Genomic DNA, 25,572 nt, shown 5'->3' with positions numbered 1-25,572 from the left:
AGAAACCTACATCTTCAGTGCAATCTCTATCAAAATCCCAAGGACATTTTCCACAGAAATAGAACAAAAAAATTCTAAAATATATATGAAACCTCAAGAGACCCACTGTTCATCACAGCATTATTCTTCCTCTGGGGATCTTCCCCACCCAGGGATCAAACACGCATCTCCTTCATCTCCTGCACTGCAAGCAGATTCTTGACCGCTGAACCACTGGGGAAGCCCAATTGATAAATACATGCAACTGAATACTACTCAGCCATGAAAAAGAACAGAAAAAATTTGCTATTTGCAACAACATGGATGGACTTGGAGGGTATTATGCTGTGAAATAAGTCAGACAGACTAAGGCAAATACTGTATGTTACCAGTTATACGTGGAATCTAAACAATACAAACTAGCAAATATAACAAGGAAAAAACAAGACTCAGAGAACAACCTGGATGTTGTACCAAATAATTCGTGCTTTATGTTTAATACTCTCTGGTGCTCCAATAGATGTCTATTCCCTGGTAAGAGGAATAGGTAATAAAATAGTAACCAGTGACCACTCTTGCAACAAACTGCAGAACACATTTTATCTACAACCATTGACTATTCTTAGGACAAGAAATAAATGATTTCTTTCAATTCATTCATTTATTCAACAATGTATACCTATGGTATGACAGCAATTTCTTTAAAAATTCTTTCTATTGCTCTTAAATTGCTTGTCAAAATGATAATCAGCTAATTTCTATGAGGGACTTTCATTCAAAATACCTGAAAGACCAATGTAGGTGAATACCAAATAACCAGCAATATTAATATATTGAAAATGAATCAACTCACCTCCAATGACTCCAACAGAAAAGTAAAGTTCCTGCACAGTGTTACAGAAGGAAGCAGCAATCAAGCCACTGCCTGACAAGATGCCACCAACAATCATGACTGGACGACTGCCATATTTATTCACTAGGACACTGCTGATAGGACCTAAAAGATAACCAAACGTTCAGTAGTACACAGGCACTGATCACTGCATTAAGTGACAAGTCCTCCAAAATTAGCAGACACACAAAGGCAATGATAAGAATATTGCTACCTATCATTATTTCATAGTCTTATAGGTATGTGTGCTGGAAAATAAAGATGGTAAAAGAATCATTAACTCTGTACCTTCTCTGACTTGAAACACTGGATGGAATTTTACTAAAATATAAGACTCTAGCCTATCCTTAATCTTTCTCTTATAAGGCAGAATAGGCTGAAAACACCTTGATAACATGTTCATAGGCTTCTTGATTTATCAAGGATATGATCAACACATATTTAGTAAGTTTGCTCTATATTTTTGGACAGGCAGTCTGATGAGATAATGTGGTTTGTGTTATATTTTTTAAAAACAAGAAAAAGCAAAGGGAAAAATAATTATTTTTTCCAAGTTCAGTAGTTTTGTGATTAGGACATCTAAATTTAAAACAAAACTGTTCCTAATTACACCTATATATCTCAGGTACTGAATTGAATGCCTTTCAACCTGGTTCTATGCTTATATTTTGTGGTATCAAAACTATGAAAAAATGTTCGTAGGAGAAGATTTAGTCAGATAATGGTCAAAACATCATCAGGTCTAACAATGCAAACAAGATTCAATTTTCTCAGCTAAAGATACGCATACCAAAAAATCAGTTTTTCCTTAACGTGAGAGAAGAAACCAAATAAATGTGTAGTGTTATAAGAATCACGAAACGATTTTGTGCATTTCATGTATTTTTCAAATACAAAAAAATCAAATGGCCTCTCTCTACTTGAAATTGTAACTCCCCTTTTAAGTCTTAATTATGTGTCTTATCCAAAGCAAACAATGTTTCAAAAGCTGTTACACAACTTTTAAGTAGACTAACAATATTTGTTGATTACAAACTTGAATGACATTCCACATTCACTGAATTTCATTTATTACAAGAATACTTACATCCCTACTTGGTGGCTCTGGACATGACAACTTTGTTTACATGACACCTGGTTAAGGCAGATGACTACAAAAAGAAAGGGTCACTGCAAGGGTCATCAGGGAAGGGGACACAAGGAGAAGAACTGATATTTGAACTTGCAACATCACAAAGCTAGCAAGAACCAAGTTTCAAAACTATCCCGTTTTCTCTCCATTACATATGTGTTTCTGGAACTATGGTTTCAGAGTTACAAAGCAGAAGACATACAAATTCAAATTTTTCTTCCATTAGCACAGTAAATTCTTACATTATTCTGTTTATTCTATCTTAGCTCCTGAGAAGATAGTAAGTCTATTTTTAAAAACAGAATACACATATTCTGAATATCGTATGTATATACCATATGTATGGGGCTTCCTTGGTGGCTCAGACAGTAAAGCGTCTGCCTGCAATGCGGGAGACCCGAGTACAATCCCTGGGTCAGGAAGATCCCCTGGAGAAGGAAATGGCAACCCACTCCAGTATTCTTGCCTGGAGAATCCCATGGATGGAGGAGCCTGGTAGGCTACAGTCCACGGGGTCGCAAAGTCGGACACGATTGAGCGACTTCACTTTCTTTTCCCTATACCATATGTGTATGTATGTACGTTCAGTTGTGTCTGACTCTGTGGGACCCCATGGACTGTAGCCTGCCAGACTCCTCTGTGGGATCTCCCAGGCAAGAATACTGGAGTGGGTTGTCATTTCCTTCTCCAGGGGATCTTTCCAACCCAGGAATCAAACCCAGTCTCTTGCATCTCCTGCATTGGCAGGCGGATTCTTTACCAGTGTGCCACCTAGGAAGCCCTGTATATGTATACATACATACAATAAACACGCAAGAAGTAATTAAAGCTTTTGATATCCTAGTATTTCAGAGGACCAATTCTCTTTAAAAGGCTGGGTCAAGAGATGACTGCAAGAGAGAATTCAGCCTCAACCAGGGATGTGTCTAAAGAAGTTTTCATCAAACTTCTAAGTCACTTCATGAAAATATTAGGCCACGGCTGGTTTGGAAATAATTTGAATTTACAGTTTATATATGATGAAAGAATTAAATACTGAAAAAATATCATTAGTCATTAAACAGATTTTTGTATAATCAGAGTTACAAAGCCCACAAAGACTGCCACATTGTTGACACTGTGAAATAAAAGTAAAATGCTGTAAAGTTTGAAGTATTTTAAGTTAGGAATGTTAAGATGACATTACTGTGGAACTAAAAATATGTAAATTCATACTTTCATGTTAAAAAAGAGGGAAAAAAATCCAGCAACCCAAGAGTAGGTAACTGTAGGTAACTAAGATCCTATCCTTTAAAAATATAATTTAACAAGAACCAGTATGTATCTGTGAACCAAAGCACACAAAAAGAAATTAAGAAGAGAAAAGGAAGGAAGGAGGAAGGCAGGCAGGCATGAACCCTAAACCACTCCTAAAGCAAAATGATTAGGGTTGAGGGAGTGGCCCAAATGCACAAGTTAAAGGTTAAGGCAGTTTTAAAAATAATTCTTAAAGGGGCCAACCACCTAGGAGCCAAACAAAACAAAATAACCATTTGGTAAAAATTATGCCACGAGGTTCTTGATATGCAATTCGTCTTTCAGAGTTATTTCAGGAAGGATGACCCCAATTAGCTATCATTAAAAATAGAGAAGGGTACAGTTTATAGGCCTATTATAACACAGATTCAAAGAAATGTGCTAGTTATCTCTGGGTGAAAACAAGAAACTGTTCTCCCAAAAGAAAAGTGTCATGTGCAGTCAGCACTACTGACATCACTTACTTCTGATGCAAAATGCCAACAGCTTTCAAGCTCTTGCTCTCAGAATTACAACATGTGAACCTGTTGTTTGTAGTCAGCTTAAAAATACTCTGAACACCTGGAGTACCTCTAGATAATATCAATTTCTTCAAGCCATCAGAGTCAAAATCTGATTAGAAATCCTAGCAGATGGAGTTCAGAGCCTCCAAAATTAATGGTTCTCAGAAGCTAGAAAATGTCCAAAATCCCTTTTAATTTCTCTGGACTCATAAAAAAAAGTAATATAATAATAAAAAAAAAAGTACTTAATCTTATAACAGACAAAACAAACATGCATTCAGAATTTAAAAAGCACAAAGAAACATTCTGCAGAAAAAAAAATAAATCTTCGATCTCCATTCCCACTTTATGTCCCCTTAAGGCAGCCAGCTTACCCTTTTTCTGTGCAATGAGATTAAGCACTGAACTAAATTATGACTTCAAATACTTATTCCTGTTTCATGAGTTGTTTACATTATTGTCTCAACAGGATTACAGACTTTTCAAGGGAGAAATCAAGATCAGTGTCCTCTATAACTTAGACCTAGCCTAGTGAGGAATATGTGTGTACAGCTTGATAATATGGGTTAAAATATACATATATATATTGGTGGAATCTGCCACCAATTTAGAAGCCTAAAGCTAAGGTTTTACAGATGAAATACAGAATCTCTTTAAAGGCCTTATGTGAAAATAATTTGAGGTACTAGTGAAAGTCGCTCAGTCATGTCCTGCGACCCCGTGGACTAATACAGTCCATAGAATTCTCCAGGTCCGAATACTGGAGTGGGTAGCATTTCCCTTCTCTCTTCTTGGGATCTTCCCAACCTAGGGATCAAACCTAGGTCTCCCGCATTGCAGGTGGATTTTTTTACCAGCTGAGCCACAAGGGAAGCCCAACAATATTGGAGTGGCTAGCCTAGCCCTTCTCCAGTGGATCTTTCCGACCCAGGAATCGACTGGGGTCTCCTGCATTGCAGGTGGATTCTTTACCAACTGAGCTATTAGGGAAGTTCCTCTGAGGTACTAAATTATCATTAAAAAAAAAAAGCGAAAGCTTGGCTACATAATCAACATGTGAGCTGTCAATCCCAGTAAATAAATACACTTAACTTTAGAATTTCTGCTAACTAAGCAACTACTTATTATTATGAGAGGTTTTGACTTTTATATGTTAAATTGTGATTTGATGTTCCAAGGCAAACAAATAACCCCAGTTATTTTAAATGATGTTGAGGTAAGCAAGTTACTCTCCACATTTCCTTCACTCCTTTACAACATGTGGAAGAAAACAGAAGGGTAAAAAATGATAAAACTTAAGCTGAGATGCAGCTGAAATGCTGTAGAACTAATTACATCACAAGGAACAAAACAAGGAGGGGTTTATCCAGTTCTTTAATTCTAACACCATGAAAAGATTTTACGTGAGACTTTGAACTGTGATAGTCAAGTTAGCCTGATTTACTTCAATCCTCCCAACATCAATTAAAAAGAATTTTTATTTACATTTATATCAAGAATCTAGCAGAAGCAATAAGCAAAATCAGTTGTGCACATGAAATTTTTCTAAAGCTTTAAGTCCAATGATACTGAGCTGGAACAAAACCTAACAATTTCTTATTTCTGTTTTTGGAATACTATAGTGCAACAAGCAAAGCAAGAGTTGTCATTGTTAATTAAAATTAAAACTGTGATTATTTTAAACACAAAGCTTTAAGGAGTATGATTTCAAACCTCATGAATAAAACATTTTTTAAAAAGTTACCTAAAACAAAGTATCTGGTTGCTTAGTGAAAATCAAAAAATCAGGCCTTAGTGGATACTCACCTCCACCATACATGACAGCCAACATGATGGAAGATATCCATGACACTTCACTGGTGGTGGCATTAAATATACCTTCAATTTCTTTGAAGAACACAGTAATAGATTTGGGGAACGCATAAGAGAAGCCGATGGAAATGAAAGCTCCAATTACCACTGCCCACCCCCAGCCTCCATCTGGGGGGGTGTATCCAACTGGACCTCCAACTGCTGGTGGCATTGTAAATGTTGATAAATTCCAAAATGCAGTTCAAATCCAAGTATCTATACAATACAAAATTTAAATGCAATGTCAGCAATAAAGCACTCCCATCTAGAACTCCCAACAACAAAGTACACTTTACACGTAGCTCTCAAGTAACAGAACTATTTTTCAATACTCTATGAAGGTTCTAGGTTTTAATACAGGCTTTGTAAGTTTTTCCCCTTTCTCGTGTATTCTTCAATACTCTTTCTCTTTTAATATGCTGACTTAAAAGTAACAGGAAGTAGGCACCTGACTTACTAGATACATAGCAATTTGCAAAATACAAGATCATTCTGAACACATAAGAATTGCATTTAATGAGCTGGAAAATAATTTCAAAAAGTTTCCTTTTATCTATCTAATTTCTTTGGTTAAACTCCTAAACATATAAGTTGAACTATAAAGTCAAAAGATAGTAGTTTCAAATAAAAGATTATCCCTTTTTCTTGAAGCTACCCAATACTAATATTTAGCAAGGTTTAGACTGTTAGATTTTGAATAGTTTTGGAAAAGATGGGAGTGGGTGTTTGATAGTAGGCTTACCTGTTTTCTCATGAAGGTCTCTTTTATTTTAAGCCAGCTTCCACCCTATGTTTAACTCATCCTACAACAGTATGTGAGTATGTCCACTTCAAATTATCTTCAGTCAGACTGTATTACTACAATAAATATAGGTCATAGATGACAAGCTCACTCTTGGCTGCAGCTTTCTTTAGTCTAAAACACAAATCCCTAACTTCACACTGTAGGAGCAGTATATTGGTTATCTTCTAAATACTGTTCTTTCCAATCCATCTGAACACTTCCAATCTGATTTAAGACACTGGACATTGTAGGGTAAGGAAGAAGACAGTCCCAAAGGAAGGTTTCTGTAAAGGCAAGGATATAGTTTCCTCACTCCTACAACATTGCACTAAAGGTTCTAAGCCAGCTTGTGCAGGCAAGAGAAAGAAATTACAGGCATAAAGACTAGAAAGGAAGAAGTAAACCTGTCTTCATTCACAGATGAAAAATTGTCTATGTGCATAATGCTAAGAAATAAAAAAAGTATTAGAACTAAAAATGAACTTAACTAGATAGATCTCAGGATATAAGACCAATAAATTGAAATCAACTCGTTAAGCCAATTTTGAGTTTTCCTTTCATCTAATTGGGCTTCCCTTGTGGCTCAGCTGGTAAAGAATCCATCTGCAATGTGGGAGACTTCGGTAGGGAGGGTTGGGACATCCCCTGGAGAAGGGAAAGGCTACCCACTTCAGTATTCTGGCCTGGAGAATTCCACGGACTAAGTCCAAGGGGTCACAAAGAGTCGGACATGACTGAGCGACTTTCACTTCACTTCACTTTCTTCATCTAATTATGAAAAAAAAAAAAAAACACTTGAATTTTTTCAATCAAAGAAGCACTAAAAGATTAATCTGCCTCAGAATGTTTACACACAGAGAAACCCACAGACAGTAGAGTCACTTAACACATCAAGCTCTGACTCGAACAGCTAATTCATGCTGGACATGATTAAACTTTGAGCTTAGCTGCCAGCTACGATTTGTCCCAGTTAGTTACAGCAGTTACAATTTTTAGTCACTAAGACTTGCCTCATCATGTTAATAATATCTTATCCCATTGTGTAAAAATTAAGATTTAAAACTTGAAGCTTTAAAAAGATTCATTAGGAAATAAGTACAAGAAATAAGAGTATCCAAATTTTGAAAGAAAGAACACTTCAAAACCCAGACATGGATTCAACAGTTCTGCCACCACCCAAAAAATGCTTGTCCTTCCTAACTTAAAAATTCTGACAGTACATAATAGAAGGTGTGTAGTATCATCTAAACAAACTATTTTCTTTCAAACTGACCAAACTTGAGCTATGAACAAAAGGGTTCATTCAAAAAGTAAAATATGTGAGCAGGCTTCCTTGTACAGTATTCACAGCCCCAGTGAGAAGAGGGAATGCGCAAGTCCAGAGGCGAAAAGAGATTAAAGTTTTATATTTTAATCCTTACAGTGTGCACAGTAGCCTTCTTATTAGCTATTAGTTTATGACTCTCCAGTAGTTGCCTGATAGTGATAGGAAGATTTTTTTTTTTTTAAGTGATAAGATAATGAGAAAGTTCTTCATCAATTGACTGGGAAAGAATAGGAAACAGTAAATAATCCTAACTTTTCTTAGCAATGATGGTGGTGACAAGAACCACCTTCTAGATTTTCTGATTTCTCTCCTTTTCTCATAACTCTCAGGAATTGTGCAAGTAAACATTTGGAAATTCAAAGTTGAGCTTCCTACCCTTCATGCTCTGCCCCTACTCTAGAAGAGTTATAAAAGCCCCTGCAAATAGTATTCATTATGTTCTCTACACTTTTTCCATCAACATTTAAAACAACATTTTAAACACTTTTAGGAAATGACAATGGCCCGTATGTGAACTTAAAAGAGCAGAAAGTACCTAAAACCAATTATCGAAAAGAATTTGTTACTAAGTGTAGACCAGTTTTACATATCAAATTCACAAAGAACATTCAAATCCAGAAAGGCTGATTAACTGAAGCTATTGATGCTGAAGTAGCCAATCTACTGCTCTCTATAACTGGCCCCCAGTCCAGCTTCACGGCTTTCAGAACCACTTGCCCCAAGGTAGACCGCAAGATTCAAGGTCTAGGAAACCTCCTTTGCCTTTTCTATTTTAAATGGAATACAATGAAGAAAACCAAAACAAACTTTAAAAAAAAAAACTACAAACAACCAGAAGGCACCAAAGAAAATGAGAAAGGAGGGAAAGGGACAGGGCATAATCTTTTTTTTTCCCCCTGCAAGATCTTAGTTCCCTGGCCAGGAAACACCAAGCCCTACCCACTGGACTGCAAGAGAATTCCCAGGATACAACTTTTAAAAGAAGGTCATAGCTGTTCAGGACAAAAACTGGTTAGAACAGATCAGGCCCAAGATGGTGGAAGTTTCAACTTCATGGATGTTGAGCATCCTTACACATTCATTATTACATATTAGCATACGCTACATGAACACACCCATACATGCTATAACAGTTCTAAGGTCAACCATAAAAGACCAAAGAGTCGGTGATGACCCAATTTCTAAAAATCTTTGCTACTTCCCCACAAAAAAATGGAGTAATCCTCCCCCATAGTGAAATTAGCCAGCCCATAAAAACTAACACCCCATACCCTGGGGCCGCTCTCACATTCTGATACAGCCCACACTCTATGGAGTGTTATCTCCCAGGGCTGCTCTTGCCTTTTGAGATGGACCACATTCTATCTGTGGGGTATGTATCTCCCAGGGCATCTTACCTTCTGAGATGGCACATACTTGTCTATCGAGTGTTTATCTCCTTAATGGACTTCCCTGATAGCTCAGTTGATAAAAGAATCTGCCTGCAATGCAGGAGACCCTGGTTCAGTCCCTGGGTTGGGAAGATCCCCTGGAGAAGGGAAAGGCTACCCACTCCAGTATTCTGGCCTGGGAAATTCCATGGACTGTATAGTGCATGGGGTCACAAAGTGGTGGACAATACTGAGCAGCTTTCACTTTATCTTGAATAAAACTGTTTTCCCACTTAGTTCTGGGGCAGAGCCTCTTGCCTACCAGTTTGTATCCTTCCAAGCATCCTATACTTAAATCTGTTTCTTGTCAATTGCTTTTCCTCTCACTGAATTCCTTCTGCACTGAGACAGAAAGAACCTGAGTTTCATTACATCCTGAGACCAAGTGTGTGGTTTCAGCTGAGAGATTGTGGATTTGTTCAGTTCAGTTGCTCAGTTGTGTCCAACTCTTTGTGATCCGACTGCAGCACGCCAGGCCTCCCTGTCCATCACCAACTCTTGGAGTTTACTCAAACTCATGCCCATTGAGTTGGTGATACCATCCAACCATCTGTCGTCCCCTTCTCCTCCCGCCTTCAATCTTTCCCAGCATCAGGGTCTTTTCAAATGAATCAGCTCTTTGCATCAGGTGGCCAAAGCATTGGAGTTTCAGCTTCAACATCAGTCCTTTCAATGAATATTCAGGACTGATTTCCTTTAGTTTGGACTGGTTGGGTCTCCTTGTAGTCCAAGGGACTCTCAAGAGTCTTCTCCAACACCACAGTTCAAAAGCATCAATTCTTCAGCACTCAGCTTTCTTTATAGTCCTAAACCAGAGTTTGTGTGTTCAAGTCCCATCTGAGAGGTATGTATGGGTTCGAGGTGTGCAGTTTCAAAAGGATAAATACTACTGTAACTGATTAGGCCAACACTCAGCAGTTTTGAAATGCATGATTTTTGATCAAATGGCATATAAAGAACTTTTAAGAATCTCCCTTATCATTCAAGGTAAACCCAACCAATATTATAAGAAATTATACATAACACCCTTGAAGAGAAATGAACTATTTCCTAGCCAGAATGCTTCAGAATACATGAAAATTGATTCTAAATCTTGTTTTTAGTTTAACACATATTTATAATTCCCAAAATGTCAACATTCATTACTAATTATTTACAGATTTAAAAATAATTTACATGATCAGATCATCCTACAAATAAGGTTTTTTATCTACAGCAATTCTAACCAGATATGTTGTTGGAAAAAGAGATTTTAATGGTCAGCTTCTTCAGATGATTGTGTATATTCTCTGATATGTTACCCAAAGTTGAGAAGTGATGCCTCCTTGAGACCTCCCCTGACTTCCCAAGTGCAGGTTCAAACAGTTGCTAATCAGGAAAGGGAGAAAATGAAGAAACCAGGATCAGTCAAGAAACAACAGTTCAGTTCAGTTCAGTTGTTCAGTGTGTCCAACTCTTTACAACCCCATGGACTGCAGCAGCCTTCTCTGTCCATTACCAACTTCCGGAGCTAGCTCAATCTTATGTCCATTGAGTCCATGATGCCATCCAACCATCTCATCGTTGTCCCCTTCTCCGCCTGCCTTCAATCTTTCCCAGCATCAGGGTCTTTTCCAGTGAGTCAGTTCTTCACATCAGGTGGCCAAAGTATTGGAGTTTCAGCTTCAACATCAGTCCTTCCATGGAACACCCAGGACTGATCTCCTTTAGGATGGACTGGTTGGATCTCCTTGCAGTCCAAGGGACTCTTCAAGAGTCTTCTCCAAAACCACAGTTCAAAAGCATCAATTCTTTGGAAACAACAGTGTTCAATATTAATACTATACAGTAGCTCTTTGATATTGCTATAGTGACCCCATTTTACAAAGGTGAATCTGAATTTTCTTGTATCTTCTTTTAGAAATGAGGATAAAAGCTTTATAAGTAATATAGAAAACTGATGAAGCTGATCGTATCTGCAAATAGTCAAACATACAAACTTAAAGGGAATGAATATATTTACATGTGTATATTTATAGTATGTAGATACTGACTTCAAAAAGAAAAACATGAAGTTCATTAGCTATTAAATATACCATCCAAGAAGAAAAGTAATCTACAGTAGGAGATTAAACCCTCTTGTCTATAACAGCTTCCTGTGTGTCATGCTGTATTTCTTATCCATTTCACTCTTGCCACTATCCAAGCACAAACTGTGGCACAACTTTATGAACTATATCATCCCAAAGAACAAGGGTTAGTTTTTATTAGTGCAATAAAAAAAAGCATACTGTTAATAAAGATTCTTTCAGAGGCAGGATTTTAGGGGCATTAGATCCCAAGAGGATCAACTGTCAATATGCTAAATCATCAAATTTCATCTGATTGTTATTGCAATTAAGACTTTCAAAATTATGAACTGTATAATCATTTAAAAGTTATATTAGGATACACACCACTTTTTTGCTTTCATATAATAAAATGTGAGTGCCCCCCCATTGAAAAGCTGTAAACAAGACAGGCATGGTCCCTGCCATTGTAGAAATTAGATTCCAAGGAAGAAAGAAAACAAACAGGTAAACAAATTAAGTAAACTAAATATGTTCTGCTGCTGCTGCTAAGTCGCTTCATCATGTCTAACTCTGTACGACCCCAGAGACGGCAGCCCACCAGGCTCCTCTGTCCCTGGGATTCTCCAGGCAAGAATACTGGAGTGGGTTGCCATTTCCTTCTCCAATGCACGAAAGTGAAAAGCGAAAGGGAAGTCGCTCAGTCGTGTCCGACTCTTAGCGACCCCAAGGACTGGACCCTACCAGGCTCCTCTGTCCGTGGGATTTTCCAGGCAAGAGTACTGGAGTGGGGGTGCCATTGCCTTCTCCGAAATATGTTCTAAGTATACCTAAAACTTTACAATGGTTGGAGGTTGGGAAGGGGAGATAACATCCTCTTTCCACATCCTTATTGTTTGACTTCTTCCAACGAACATACATTGCTTTATAATAAAGAAAACAGAAAGCAGCAAAGTTTTAAAAGATGACGAAGTTATATGTGCTTATGTGACTAAAAACGTTAAATGCACCTGTCATTCTATCATCCTCATGTAGTGAAAAGTGAAAGTTGCTCAGTAGTGTCCGACTCTTTGCGACCCCATGGAGTACAGAGTCCATGGAATTCTCCAGGCCAGAATACTGGAGTGGGTAGCCTTTCCTTTCTCCAGGGGATCTTCCCAACCCAGGGACTGAACTCAGGTCTCTCGCATTGCAGGCAGATTCTTTACCAGCTGAGCCACCAGGGAAGCCCTGGTATAAGCCCTCGTGTAAGTTAGTTACATTTAATGTAAATTCTAAACTTCTTTCTAGGATAGTCATGCATAAACACAAAAATAAACATGAGACTGTATTTCATGCTTTATAGCCTGCTTTTCCTATTCAATGTCTGAAGCATTTTTTGATACGTGCCTAGTTCTGTAACTTTTTTTGGCTACACTATGCAGCATGCAAGGTCTTAGTTCCCTGATCAGAGATTGAACCCATGCTCCTGCAGGGGAAGCATGGAGTCCTAACCACTGGGCTGCCAGGGAATTCCCTCTAACATTTTTTTAAAATAGTGTTATTCTATTCTGTGGATGTACCATACTTTAAAAAAAAAAAATCACCTATTGTTGAGCACATAGATTGTTACACGGAATTTCTACAAAATTCTAACGTTTTTAATTCATATTATAAAAAATAAAAGGAGCCTATTTTTCACTCTTTCATTGTATTTTGTGGCAAAAGCATTTTAAAACTAAGAATCACACTAATATTCAGAACTCTGAGAACAGTATGTCAAAAATGTTAAGGTTCACTTTAGACAGGCAGTAACATTTTTTTCTACATTAAAAAAGAAGCTAGTGCTCCAATATAAAAGTCTTTGGATTAATTTAGGGCTGAGCATGAATTAAAATCTTTGGGTAAAGGTGGACATCTACTCAAAGAAGTAGCAAATTCATTTTTTAAAAAAATATTTATTTATTTTTGGCTGTGCCCTGTCTTCAGATGCTTGCAGGCTTTCTTTCTCTAGTTGCAGGCACTCTCCAGTTGCAGAGCGAGGGTTCCGAGGGCTTCTCACTTCGGTGCTTCTCTTGTTGCAGTTCATGGCTCCAAAGCATGGTCTCAGTAGTGCACAGGCTGAGCTGCCCCACGGCATGTGGGATCTTCCTGGACCAGGAATCAAACTTGTGTCCCCTGCACTGGCAGGCAAATTCTTAACCAATGGATCACCAGGGAAGTCCGACAAATTCATTTTTTACTTTTCACTGCAAATTCCTAACTTGCAGAACACTATCCCACCTCAGTGTGGTTAGGCATCTGGGCTACCCTCAAATGTCACACCACAGAGAAGCTAAAGTACTATATATCTGTATATAAGTATTTTAGAAAATAGCAGCATAATTAACTAAACAAAAAACCATGAGATCAAGTTAATTTAAGTACTCTAACACTGGGGCTTACATATGGGGTTAAGGAGGCAAATGAAGATGTCCAAAGATTAAAAAATAACTTCTCTGGGGGAATACCCTGGCGGTGCAGTAGTAAGGATGCTGCGCTTTCACTGGTTTAACTGCTGTGGCAGTTATTTGCTCATTAAAAAACAAAAAAGAACTCATGGATATTTCAAAGCTTTTAAGACACAGTTGATACTCACAAGAGGCGCCAATGCTTTAGGATACCTTAAAGATCAATTCAGAAACAAAAGCAAAGACAGGAGTATAAATATGTTCCAAATCCAGAAGCATTTAGTAATTTTCAAAACTGAAATTATTTTTCATTAATACCATAAGTTTATTTAATGCTAAAAGTCTATTTCAGTCCACTAATATCATTACTGTTTTTCTGAATATACCTTGCCACGTGAAATTAATGGCCTCTATGACAACTTAACTCAATGCTTCTTGGCTGCTGCTGCTGATGCTAAGTCACATCAGTCGTGTCCGACTCTGTGCGACCCCACAGACAGCAGCCCACCAGGCTCCTCTGTCCCTGGGATTCTCCAGGCAAGAATACTGGAGTGGGTTGCCACAGCATGCTGAAAAAAACTAACAGAATAATTCCCACATTTGTTTCTTTCTTTGTAAGTAACTATTTCCCTCACTAGCTTAGGTGTGTGCTTCTAGATCATGAATTAAAGACAGAAGCTATTGTTTCAACTTATAAAAAAGCTAAGGAACTCCCTGGCAGTCCAGTGGTTAGGATTCCATGCTTTCAGTGCCAGGGGACACGGTTTAGTTCCTAGTCAGAGAACTAAGCTGGGTGCAAAGCAAAGCAAAACAAACAAAAACAAAACAAAACAAAAAACATCAACTAATCCCTCCTCCAGGACCAAATGATGTTAGGATTCAAAGAACGTGACTTTCCCAGTTTTTGAGGGTGCAGGAAAAATATGAAACAAAGAACCCTCCAGTGATGTTATGCTTTCTGTGTTAAGAAACACAGGCAGAAAGGTTTTTTGTTTCAGCACATAGAGCTTACCTGATCAGTCTCACTTTCTGAGTGATTACTACAGCAGATTTTGTCTTTTTTTTTTTTTTAGTTCTACCAGTTTATTGCTACCAACCTGTGACCCTCCACCCTCATGCACACATGCTCAGTCATGTAACCCCATGGACTGCAGCCTGCCAGGCTCCTCTGTCCATGGACTTTTCCAGGCAAGAATACTGGAGTGGGTTGCCATTTCCTTCTCCAGATTTTGTCTTCTTTAATGCTTCATTTTCACTTGATTCCAGCAGATTAAGAAAGTTGGAGGCTGTGTCCTCCAAAGGTAGGTTTTGCTTGGCAGAATTTCAGGCTATATTTTGGAATACCTTTATATGTTGTTTTCTATAGCACTACAAATATATATTCAACAAATCAATATCTAAGTGGGCCATTTCAGTTTATTATTATATGACCTACCTTGTTCCAAAATCTAAAGAAGAAACATAGTGGACTGAATTAAAATTATAATTAGACATACTGTCAAAACAGTGTCATTTATGTTACACTTTGAATATAAATGAATATTTGAATACAGTTAATGGTATTTCTGTTAGACTCTACTTCACTACCAGTATTCTGAAGCTTAATGGGGAAAATTACAAATTATTAACAGATAAACAACAAAGAAAGCTTTTCCTTTTCTTGCAAAAGGCTGAGTTGAACTTCTCACAGTGATAATTAACACTATACTTAGTTTCATATTAAAAATTTTTTTTTGAAACCCAGAAGCAACAAAGTAATATGTGGACATTTCATTTCATAGCTTTATTTTCATCCTAAAAGTTTCAAGCCATATTTTAAAATATGTATTTCTTCATCTTTTAGTGAGTTCTTGTATACATATTTGTTTAGTAAATATCCTTTGAATTGAGTCTGAACTTCATTACTGTGCTACATTTGACCCTCATTATCTCAAAGAACCAAGTTCAATTTTCTTACTTGTCTTATTAGTACAGTCAAACTACATAAGAGTATTGAAACTGAGTACTCTTTGGCATTAAAGCATTATCCACCATTCTCAAATGTTTGTTTACAAAGCTTTTTAAGACTAGACACTAAAGATGTATCAAAAAAGTCAGCATTATCACCTCAAAATATACTATAATTAAATTTAAATACCCTTTTTAATTGCTGACAATATAATTTTATGTTCTAAGATAATAATCAGTTCCTTTATTAGAAATACGTAATTTTCAAGTGAATGTTTTATTTTCCCAGAAACAGGTAATTGTTAAGCCATTTCTCTGCCCTTTGCTACATCAAGTAGATATACATCTAGGAGATGGAGACAGTAATTTTAAAAATATGCTTCCTGAATACAAGGGAAAATTATTGTCTCAATTTGTGACACTCATTTTATTCTCCCTTAGCATATTTGTTAATGTTTAGTCGAGTTGTTTAAGTCATGTCCGACTCTTTGCAACCCCATGGACTGCAGCATGCCAGCCTTCCCTATCCTCCTTGATCTCCAGGAATGTGATCAATCTCATGTCCATTGAGTCAGTGTTGCCATCCAGTCATCTCATCCTTTGTCATCCCCTTCTCTTCTTGCCCTCAATCTTTCCCAGCATCAGGGTCTTTTCCATGTGTTGGCTCTTCACATCAGGTGCCAAAGTATTGGAGCTTCAGCTCCAATTGGAATTCATATTCCAATGAATATTCAGGACTGATTTCTTTCAGATTGACTAGCTTGATCTCCTTGCGGGCCAAGGGACTCTCGAGAGTCTTCACCAGCACAACAATTCAAAAGCATCAATTCTTTGGCACTCAGCCTTCTTTATGGTCTGACTCTTACATCTGTACATGACTACTGGAAAAAACCATATGGACCTCTGTGGGCAAAGTGATGTCTCTGCTTTTTGATACACTGTCTAGGTTGGTCAGAGCTTTTCTTCCAAGAAGCAAGCGTCTTTTAATTTCATAGCTACAGTCCCCCTTTGATCCCTAGGTCAGGATTTATGATTTAGTACACAGAAGTCGATGGCCAAAAAATTTATTTACTTAACTGACATCATGAGTTGTGTGCTGTGTTGCATCACAGGTTCTGGCTAACTTCATTCTCACATCAGAAGTACAGGAGTTAGGAGCAGGAGCTCTTAGCTTTTTTGGTGCCACAGATTAAATTCTAAATTTTACACAGAGGTCAATGAAGTTTTTCCCCAACCAAGTTCATAGCCTCCTTGAATTCCTTCCAACATGGAGTATCAACCTGCATATCTCAGGTTAAAACCTCTGATTGGGGAATAGAAGAGAAAGTTAATAAAGTAAAAAGCTTTGGTTCTCAAAAGCTCAATAAGGCAATTTACAAAAGCTCTGTTATTATCCAAAACAACACACTAAAACAGTGTCATCAGGTCTTCATTCATTCAATAATCTTCAGAAGATTTATATAAGAAGAGCAAAATCAGAGGGAAGAAATATTTTTCAGTGAATGATCAAATATGAAGCTTACACTGCCTGTATATTTTGAGGAATTTCTCCTTTATATGAAGGCTAAATCACTGTAATCAAATCAGATTCAATGTTATGAGTAGTTGTAATCAGCAATAGGGTAGTTTGGACAACCAGAGGGGCTAGATATCACTGTTTCTGCATAAATGGTGAGTAGCACTCTTCAGTGACTCAGCCCATGCAACCAATAACACTGTTGTGGCTGTGAACTCATGTAGTTATTGTGCATAATGTACCCCTAGAAGAGAAATCACTATTTCAATAGGATTGTAACTGCTCTTTTAATCACTTCTCTGCAAGACACCACAGCTCACAAGTCACCTATTCTAGTCTTTCTGCCATAAATCCATTATGAAATGGATCCTACAACCAAAAAGAAAGAGGGGAAGCAGAAGGGGAAGAGGCATAAGAAGAGGGAGAAGGAGGAGGAGGAGGAGAAGAAATTACAGAGGAAAAAAGAAATATTTGTCGGGGAAAATTAAAAGATGAATAACATACAACTTAAAAGGTCATGCTGCTGCTAAGTCACTTCAGTCGTGTCAGACTCTGTGTGACCCCATAGACGGCAGCCCACCAGGCTCCCCTGTCCCTGGGATTCTCCAGGCAAGAACACTGGAGTGGGTTGCCATTTCCTTCTCCAGTGCATGAAAGTGAAAAGTAAAAGTGAAGTTGCTCAGTCGTGTGCGACCCTCAGCGACCCCATGGACTGCAGCCTTCCAGGCTCCTCCATCCATGGGATTTTCCAGGCAGGAGTACTAGAGTGGGGTACTGCTGCCTTCTCCTAAAAGGTCATGGTACTAATCTAATAATGACAACAGCCTAAACTAGGGGTGGGGTGGGATGAGAAAAAGTGGACATAAGAGATAACCAAAGGAAGAAGGGGTTGACACTTAAATGCATTTGGTAGGGAAGGAGCCCACTAGAGAAGTATTAAAATGACTCAGATTTTAAGCCTGGCTACCTGGAGTAATCAATCCCTGTCCTCAAGGAATTTAAAACCTGTAATCTGGTTTAGATTTGGTTTAGATTTGGTAGTAAGTGATTCTACCAGAAATTCCTTCAAACCTATTGTAACAGATAAGCTCTGCAAGAAAGAACAAAGACCAAAAGAATCCCTGCCAATTTAAGAAATTCTAAATGTTCCAAATACTAAAAGCCATTTGAAACATTAAGGACAAACGCTAAAAAACATTCTAATAAAATATGTACTGGCTTTCAAAGAAAATATACCTTGGTACCTTTAAATACATTTCTCCAAAAAGACAGTATTGCAATCATATATGATATGATATGATATTGTGCTTCCCTCGTAGCTCAGTCGGTAAAGAATCTCCCTGCCAATGCAGGAGACCTGGGTTCAAGTCCTGGGTCAGGAAGATCCCCTGGAGAAGGCAATGGCACCCCACTCCAGTACTCTTGCCTGGAAAATCCCATGGATGGAGCAGCCTGGTAGGCTACAGTCTATGGGGTCACAAAAAGTCAGACATGACTGAGCGACTTCACTGTCACTCATGATATTATATTAAGCACATAAATTTTTAACTTGCCCTTCCTATTCAAACTAACTCTTTTTTGTAGAGGTATTCTAGCTACTCAATTAAGACAGAGGGACTTCCCTGTGGTCCAGTGGTTAGAATCTACTTTGCAATGCAGGGGACATGGACTTGATCCCTGGTCAGAGAATAAAGATCCTACATGCCTCAGAGCAACTGAGCCTGCATGCCACAACTAGAGAGCCCAAGTGCCGCAACTAAGACTCAACACAGCCAAATAAATAAATAAATATATTTCTTTTAATTAAGAAGGAATGTTAGAATTAAACTGCCATTTGCAAACCACCAATGAAATAACAGAATTAGGCCATCAAGATAGCAGTATGAGGGACAAACATCATATTCCCCCCAATAGAAATACACACCATCACCTATGAATTATATTTGCCTTTTCCACCACACCATACCTCCTCTCAGAAATCAAACCTCAATCTAGCTACCAGTTTACAGAAAATACAATAGAACATGTTAAACTAGGACATGTTAAATCTATACCAGTGGGACACATTCAACACAATCCAGAATGAGGGAAACTGCATAAAAATAACCTGGTACCTTCAACAAATAACTTAAGAGGAAAATAAGAAAAAAGGGAAGACATACCAACCAAAAGTAATGTGTGGTCTTATTTGGATCTCAAATCAAACTGATCAATTATTTTGAAACAGTTTAGGAAAATGTGAATACTGCTTGGTTATTTGGTGATGTTAATATTTAAAGGCAGAACAATGGTTATGGTTGTTTCTTTAAAGCGTCATCTTGGTTTTTTTTAAGGAAGAGTTACTTTAAAAGTTTTTTAATTTATTTTTTGTTGTGCTGAGCCTTCAGTGCTTCACGGTTTTCTCTAGTCGTGGCAAGCAGAGGCCACTGTCTAGTTGTGGTGCTCGGGCTTCTCATCGTGGTGGCTTCTCCTGTTCAGAGCACCTGGTCTAGAGCCTAACTGCTTCAGTAATTGCAGCTCCCAGACTCTGGAGCACAGGCTCAATAGTTGTGGTACAAGGACTTAATTGCTCTGCAGCATGTGGGATCCTCCGGAGTTCCGGAATCAAACCTGTGTCTCCTGCATTGGCAGGCAAAGTCTTTATCATGGAGCCACCAGGGAAGCCCAAGAGTCATATCTTCTAGGGATATACTAAAATATTTACAGGTGAAATACCTCTATCTGTTTTGCTTCACAATAATCTAATAGGGGGCAGAGAGAAGTAAGTAGGAGTACAGATGAAACATTATTGGCTGTTTGAAACTTCAATTGGGTATTGAAAGTTGCCATAATAAATTGTATAGAAGGGGAAAAAATCACTAACTGCAAAAAGACATTTCCAATCTTTACCAGCTGAACAGCCCTGGGCTAGTCACATAACCTCTTAGTGTCCACATTGGGTAGATGGAGAAAAAAAAAAAAAAAAAAAAACCTCATATTTGCTCAAGCTAGAAACCTGGGAAATATTTTTAACTTCTCTGGCTTTCCCTGTCTCCCACATATGGTCTATCATTGAATCCTGTCTGTTTCCCTCTCTCTTCCATTTTCCCCATACTGTCCATCTTGTCCATCACTGTGATCTCACAAAATGCCAAAAGCCTCCAACCTGTTCTCTACTTTGTAATCAGAGTGGTATTTCTAAAATTCAGTCTGATTGTGCCCTTCCCAACCCCATTTATAACCATTAAACTTGATTCATTTAGCTTCAAGAGCACTTCCTTAAATCTTTTTACTTAGTCCCTTCTTTACTTAAAATGACTAAGGCCTTTCATTATCTGATATTGCCCATCTCTCCAACTCCCATCTTTCCGTGTTCTCTGTGCTCTATTTTTATGCTTTAGCAAAACTCTTTTAAGTTTTTCTAATGTACCCTGTATTCTGACTGCAGCTTCAGTACTCAGATCTGGAATGCTCTTTTCACTATTACTCTCTGGCTTTAGCTAACTCCTATTCATCCTTCAAGTCTCAAGTTAAATCGCATTTCCTTGGAGAGGCGTACCTTTGCTTCTATACTAAGCTGGGAGTTATCTCACACCTACATAATACAGTATTTGTTCCCATAGGAACCTCTACTTCCTCTATTACGTACTCAATAGTTGTTTATAAAGAGCATATGTTCTGGTATTTATATCAATATATATTATGCTTTCCAGTTAGACTATAAACTCCAGGAATGATAGGGCTAGAACTTATTTCCCAAACAGGGATCAAACCTGGGCCTCCTGTATTGGGAGTTCAGAGTCTTTTTTTTTTTTTTACTTTTATTTATTTATTTGGCTGCACCAGGTCTTAGTTGTGGCATGATAACTCATAGTTGCAGAATGTGGGATCTAGTTCCCTGACCAGGGATTGAACCTGGGCCCCCTGCATTGGGAACGTGGAGTCTTAACCACTGGACCACCAGGGAAGTTCCAGGGCTAGAACTTGTTCTTGCTGAATCCTAGGTGTCTCTGAATCCTAGTGGCTGGTAGCCAACAAATCAGGTCCCATCTTCCTAATCCTCTTCTCTAACAAAATGCCATGTAGACATTTGCAGGGACCTAAATCCTTCATAGGAAGGCATATTATGAAGTGGATGGAAAACACAGTTAGAATGAAGGTATAAGTTGGGAAGTTACTAATTATTCAAAATAACTTTTTTGGCATAAGATAATTCATATCTAGGGCTTCCCTGGTAGCTCAGATGGTAAAGAATCTGCCTGAAATGCAGAAGACTGGGGTTCAATCCCTGGGTCGAGAAGGTCCTCTGGAGAAGAAAATGGGCCTGGAGAATTCCACAGATAAGCCTGGTGGACTACAGTCCATGGGATTGCAAAGAGTCAGACATGAATGAGTGATTCTCTCACACACACAGACATTTCATACCTATATTTATAATTTTTAGAGAAAGTTCAGGAGTGCTGAACTCATTAAATGGGAGTCAAAAGTTACATAATTCTCACCTAACCATTAAAGTTTTCAGAACTAAGATTAGAAGTCACTTAACCTCTAACAGTTTCCTAATCTATAAAATAAGGAAAACTGACCACCTGGTCAGTAAGATCTTTTCCGGAGTTATATGAATTAACATTTAAAAGGCCAAAAGATACATAAACTATTTAAACACTGATCAGTTGGTTCATCCTATGGTAGCATGAATCTTTTTCCTTTTTAATCTGTTTAGGTATGTTATAGCCTATTATGTTAAGCTTACAACTAAACCTTTAAACCTATTCAGCTATAAAAATATCCCCAGACCATTAACTTGCATTTTTAACAAGGGTCAATGCAGTCCAATGAAAGAACAGCATCCAATCCCTGAATTAATTACTAAAGTTCAACTTGTGTTTAAATAATACCCAATACCTGTTTTAAGGGCTAAATGTCTTAAACTATTTATTTTCTCTATGGCAACCTGAAGGCAAAATTGTACCCTAAGGCATAAAACTTGGTCTTATGGGTATTTTTAGTGCCTAACTAAAAAACTACACTAAAATACATATTCTCTGCATCACCTCACTGGGCTGGTAGCAGCCATCAAAATTGCTTATTAATGGCTAATTCCTACTTACACTCTAAAAAACTCACAATTCAGAGTTCACCGTATCATATTCCCCTAGTAACTATATCCACATTTGTTTTATCAGGGCACTGAGGTGTCCACATTTTATTTCAAAACCAGAATAATTTTTGGAAAAACAAGTTTCAAAACTAGTTATGACAGAGCAGATGCCAAGTATAGCACACTAGGAATCTGACTCAAGTAGTACTTTTTTGGGGGGTTAAGATTAATTACAAACTAATTTTGGCAACTGCCTGTCGCATTTGAGTCGTGACAAAGAAATGAAATGTTAAAACGCACGTGGGGAGAAAGTATGTATCTGGAACAAAAAGCGAGCATCATACCGAGTGTAATGCTATGCTTCAGACTCCTCACCTCAGGGCCGCCTTAAAGTCCCAGAGTGAGGGCGCTGCGGCGGACGTTCCGCAGCCACAGGTTGAATGACAAAGAGTTCCCGTCAGCACGACTCCGGGAGTCTGCCAGTTGCAATGTTCCCTCGGCAAAGTCCACTCAAACCCTGCAGTCACGTCTTGGCTACGGGGACTGCAGTTCCCCCGAGCCACTGCCGCAAGTCACCAGGTGGGACAAGGATTGGCTGGCCGAGGAGGTTGGGGCGGGCGTGCCACGAGTCCAAAATAACTCCCGCCCTGAATCCCTACCCTCGGAGAACACTGCCAGCAGCTTGAAGGCACCACGTGAGTCAACCTCACGTCGTCCCTTTCCCAGATCAAGCATCTCTTGAAGAGCCTACTTAAGACTAGAGGGGAAGCGACTTTCCCAAGGTCACCGGCACCACTACCCAACTCCTCGGCCAGGCCGGTGGCCCGCACCTGACAACGGGGCCGCAGCTCTGCTGAGAGGCGCTGTCCCCAGCGCTTCAAGGTCTCCTTCAGCAACGCTGCGCTCCGAGGCCACGTGGCTGCGGCGGTCCTAAGCCCCCGCCCGGCCGTCCCCCCTCCCCTCGGAGACCAAGCCCTCCACTCCCCCACGCCTCCCTCCAAACACGCGGAGGAAGCAAGGACACCGCAGGGTCCCCGCCAAGCACGCAACTGGCCGTTAACAACTAACCGTTATACGCGGCTCGCGGCGCCTAGCGTGAGCGTGACGCGGCGGCGCGGCTGGAGTTTTCGCTGGGCCCACGGTCCAGGTCGCGTCCTTTGCCGGCTGCCTAGTTCGCTCGTCCGAGCACCCACGCGCCCGGCTAGTCACGTAGCAGCTCGCCAGCACTTTGTCGGGCCCGGCCCGCGAGGCTGCCTTATAACCCGGGGCCGGAGCATGCGCACAGGGGGTGGAGTTGGCCCTCACGGCCACCGCCCCCTCCCCCCTACACTTACACCCGAACCGCGACTCGCGCCTCCACAGCTCTCAGGCGCGCGCCCGCAGAGTCGCTTTCTCTCGCTCGCGCGCGCTGGCGCCCCCCTCCCCGCCACGTGACCCGCGGCCCGGCAAGACCCGCGCGCGGCGCCCCCGCTATGCGGCAGGGACCTTGTAGCCGCGCTCCTCTGCGGAGTCTCCCCTTCGGCCCGCCGTCGGAGGACCTCGGGGTAATCTACTCGCATCTGGGACACCAGCGTCGATCTCACCCTTAGTCTAACTGCCAAGGATGGATTGGGCGTGCAGCCTGGGGCCTGACTCAGGTGTGGGGGGCGATGGTGCGCGGAGAAGCTGGGAACTGACTGGAAGTGAGGGATTGGGCGGGGTTTGAATGGACGCGGGTGCATCTCGGACCGGGGAAGAGGCCGAAAGCCGGCAGTTTAGAGCGCGGGCTGCGGCCTCGCTTCTTGAGATCAGTGACCTCGGGGAAGTCACTCAAATCCTCAGGGCCTGCTTCCTGCTCTCTGAAATGAAAACAGTAATACAGGCGACCTCATAAGGGCTTTTGGTGATTTTGATGAGAGAATTTATGGAACTTTTTTACATTTGATGAATGGTGAGTATGAACACAGAAGACGGGAGAAAAGAGCTGGTCTGACGGTGGTGACACTGGCCCCACGAGAGGATCTGTGTGTCGGAAATATGAAGAAATGAGACTGCAGAGAGGCCAAATTTTTATGGACGCTGAGGGTTTGGAACAAAATATAATTATAATTAAAGGTTCTGAAGGGCCGATTATATACTTAGCAGTTCACCTGAACTATCCTCAGGACCCTATGATGTTGAAGTGATCAAACTGAATAAACATGGAGTGCCTCTGATGTCCGAGACTTTTGAGAAGTACCGAAAATGTATGGATCAAGGCGCCTAACAAAGATTTTGGGGGGAGGTCGAGTCAGATGGAGATAAACCAACGTTGACCAGCACAGGAAGCCTGCGTTCCTCTCCTCCCCTCACCCCTCCTTACTTAATTCTCTTTACAATCCCGAGTGGTTCAGCCTTTTGTTTTGCAAATGAAGAATCTAGATTGTAATGGAATGGGCCCTGAGGGATACGATTCTGAAAGTTTCCAAATACTTTCTCCCTCTCACCCACTCCGCCTCTGTTTCAGGCTAGAAAAAGTTTTCAGTAACAGTTAAACATGTTAGAAAACAGCATGGAATCTACAGCCAAGTGCTACTTATGAGCAATAATTGCTTTTTACCTTTGATAAATACAGAGAAGGAAGGCTGTTCAGGTCCTTCAGTTGGTCAGGACTTCAGCAGCACTTCAGGACTGTGACGGGTATAAGCAGCATTCAGGGTAGATGGAAGAGAGTTAGGAAGACAAACTAGGACTGGTTCAGATATGAACTGTCAGGACCTGAACGGTGGAATGTAGGAGGAGCATAGTATGGTAGATTCACAATATGGACCCAGGATCAGATCTGAATTCGAGCTTGAATACTTGGCACTTACCACGTCTTTGTCCTTAGGTAAATCACCCCCGCTCCCACGCCCCCGCCGCTGCTCTGAGCCTCATTCATTCTCTGCTTTGTAAAACAAGGACAGTACCTTCCTCATAAGGTTGTTATAATAATAAAATTAATATTTACTTTAGTGTCTGGCATATAGTAAGAACTAAATAAATGTATAACTAGGGGAAACTGTGAAATTGAATGCTAAAGATTAACCCTAAAGTTCCCTCACTTGGTCCTAACAGTGTAGTCACAGGATCATACTTAGTGATGTATTGTACTTTTGTATTCCTTTTCTTGAAGATGTCCACCAAAAATATATATACCACAAGCCCCATAAAATCTGGATCTGCCCCTAGTAGGCTTTCTAATGTGAAAAGAATACAGGCTTTGGAATCAAAAGACTTGTTCCCAAAACTTATCCCTGTTACTTTGGGCAATTAATTCACTGACCTATTCTGGGCCTGTTTTTTTTAACCAGGTAATTTGAAGATAGTATCCATCAATCTGAATTGTTGTGACAGTCAG

General features: G+C 39.7%; 1 protein-coding gene and 1 long non-coding RNA gene across 2 annotated transcripts in view; one reads left to right on the top strand and one right to left on the bottom strand.

Moving 5' to 3' along the window:
* The window catches only part of SLC16A1 (solute carrier family 16 member 1), a 10,745-nt gene extending 4,920 nt beyond the window's left edge, over positions 1-5,825 (bottom strand). The window contains exons 1-2 of the mRNA XM_019956796.2: positions 5,609-5,825; positions 833-976 (exon numbers count right to left, since the gene is read on the bottom strand). Of these exons, the coding sequence (XP_019812355.1) occupies positions 833-976; positions 5,609-5,825 (361 nt within the window). The remainder of the gene's footprint in view (positions 1-832; positions 977-5,608) is intronic.
* The window catches only part of LOC109555915 (uncharacterized), a 179,659-nt gene that overhangs the window by 86,798 nt on the left and 67,289 nt on the right, over positions 1-25,572 (top strand). The window contains exon 4 of the long non-coding RNA XR_011565747.1: positions 1-25,572. This exon is cut by the window's left edge and continues 19,803 nt beyond it. This is a non-coding gene — a long non-coding RNA (uncharacterized lncRNA).

The sequence above is a fragment of the Bos indicus genome, chromosome 3, assembly GCF_029378745.1.
Source record: "Bos indicus isolate NIAB-ARS_2022 breed Sahiwal x Tharparkar chromosome 3, NIAB-ARS_B.indTharparkar_mat_pri_1.0, whole genome shotgun sequence".
NCBI classification, from domain to species: Eukaryota; Metazoa; Chordata; class Mammalia; order Artiodactyla; family Bovidae; genus Bos; species Bos indicus.
Note: the sequence above shows the minus strand (reverse complement) of the source record. Positions and strands in the feature narration are given on the sequence as shown.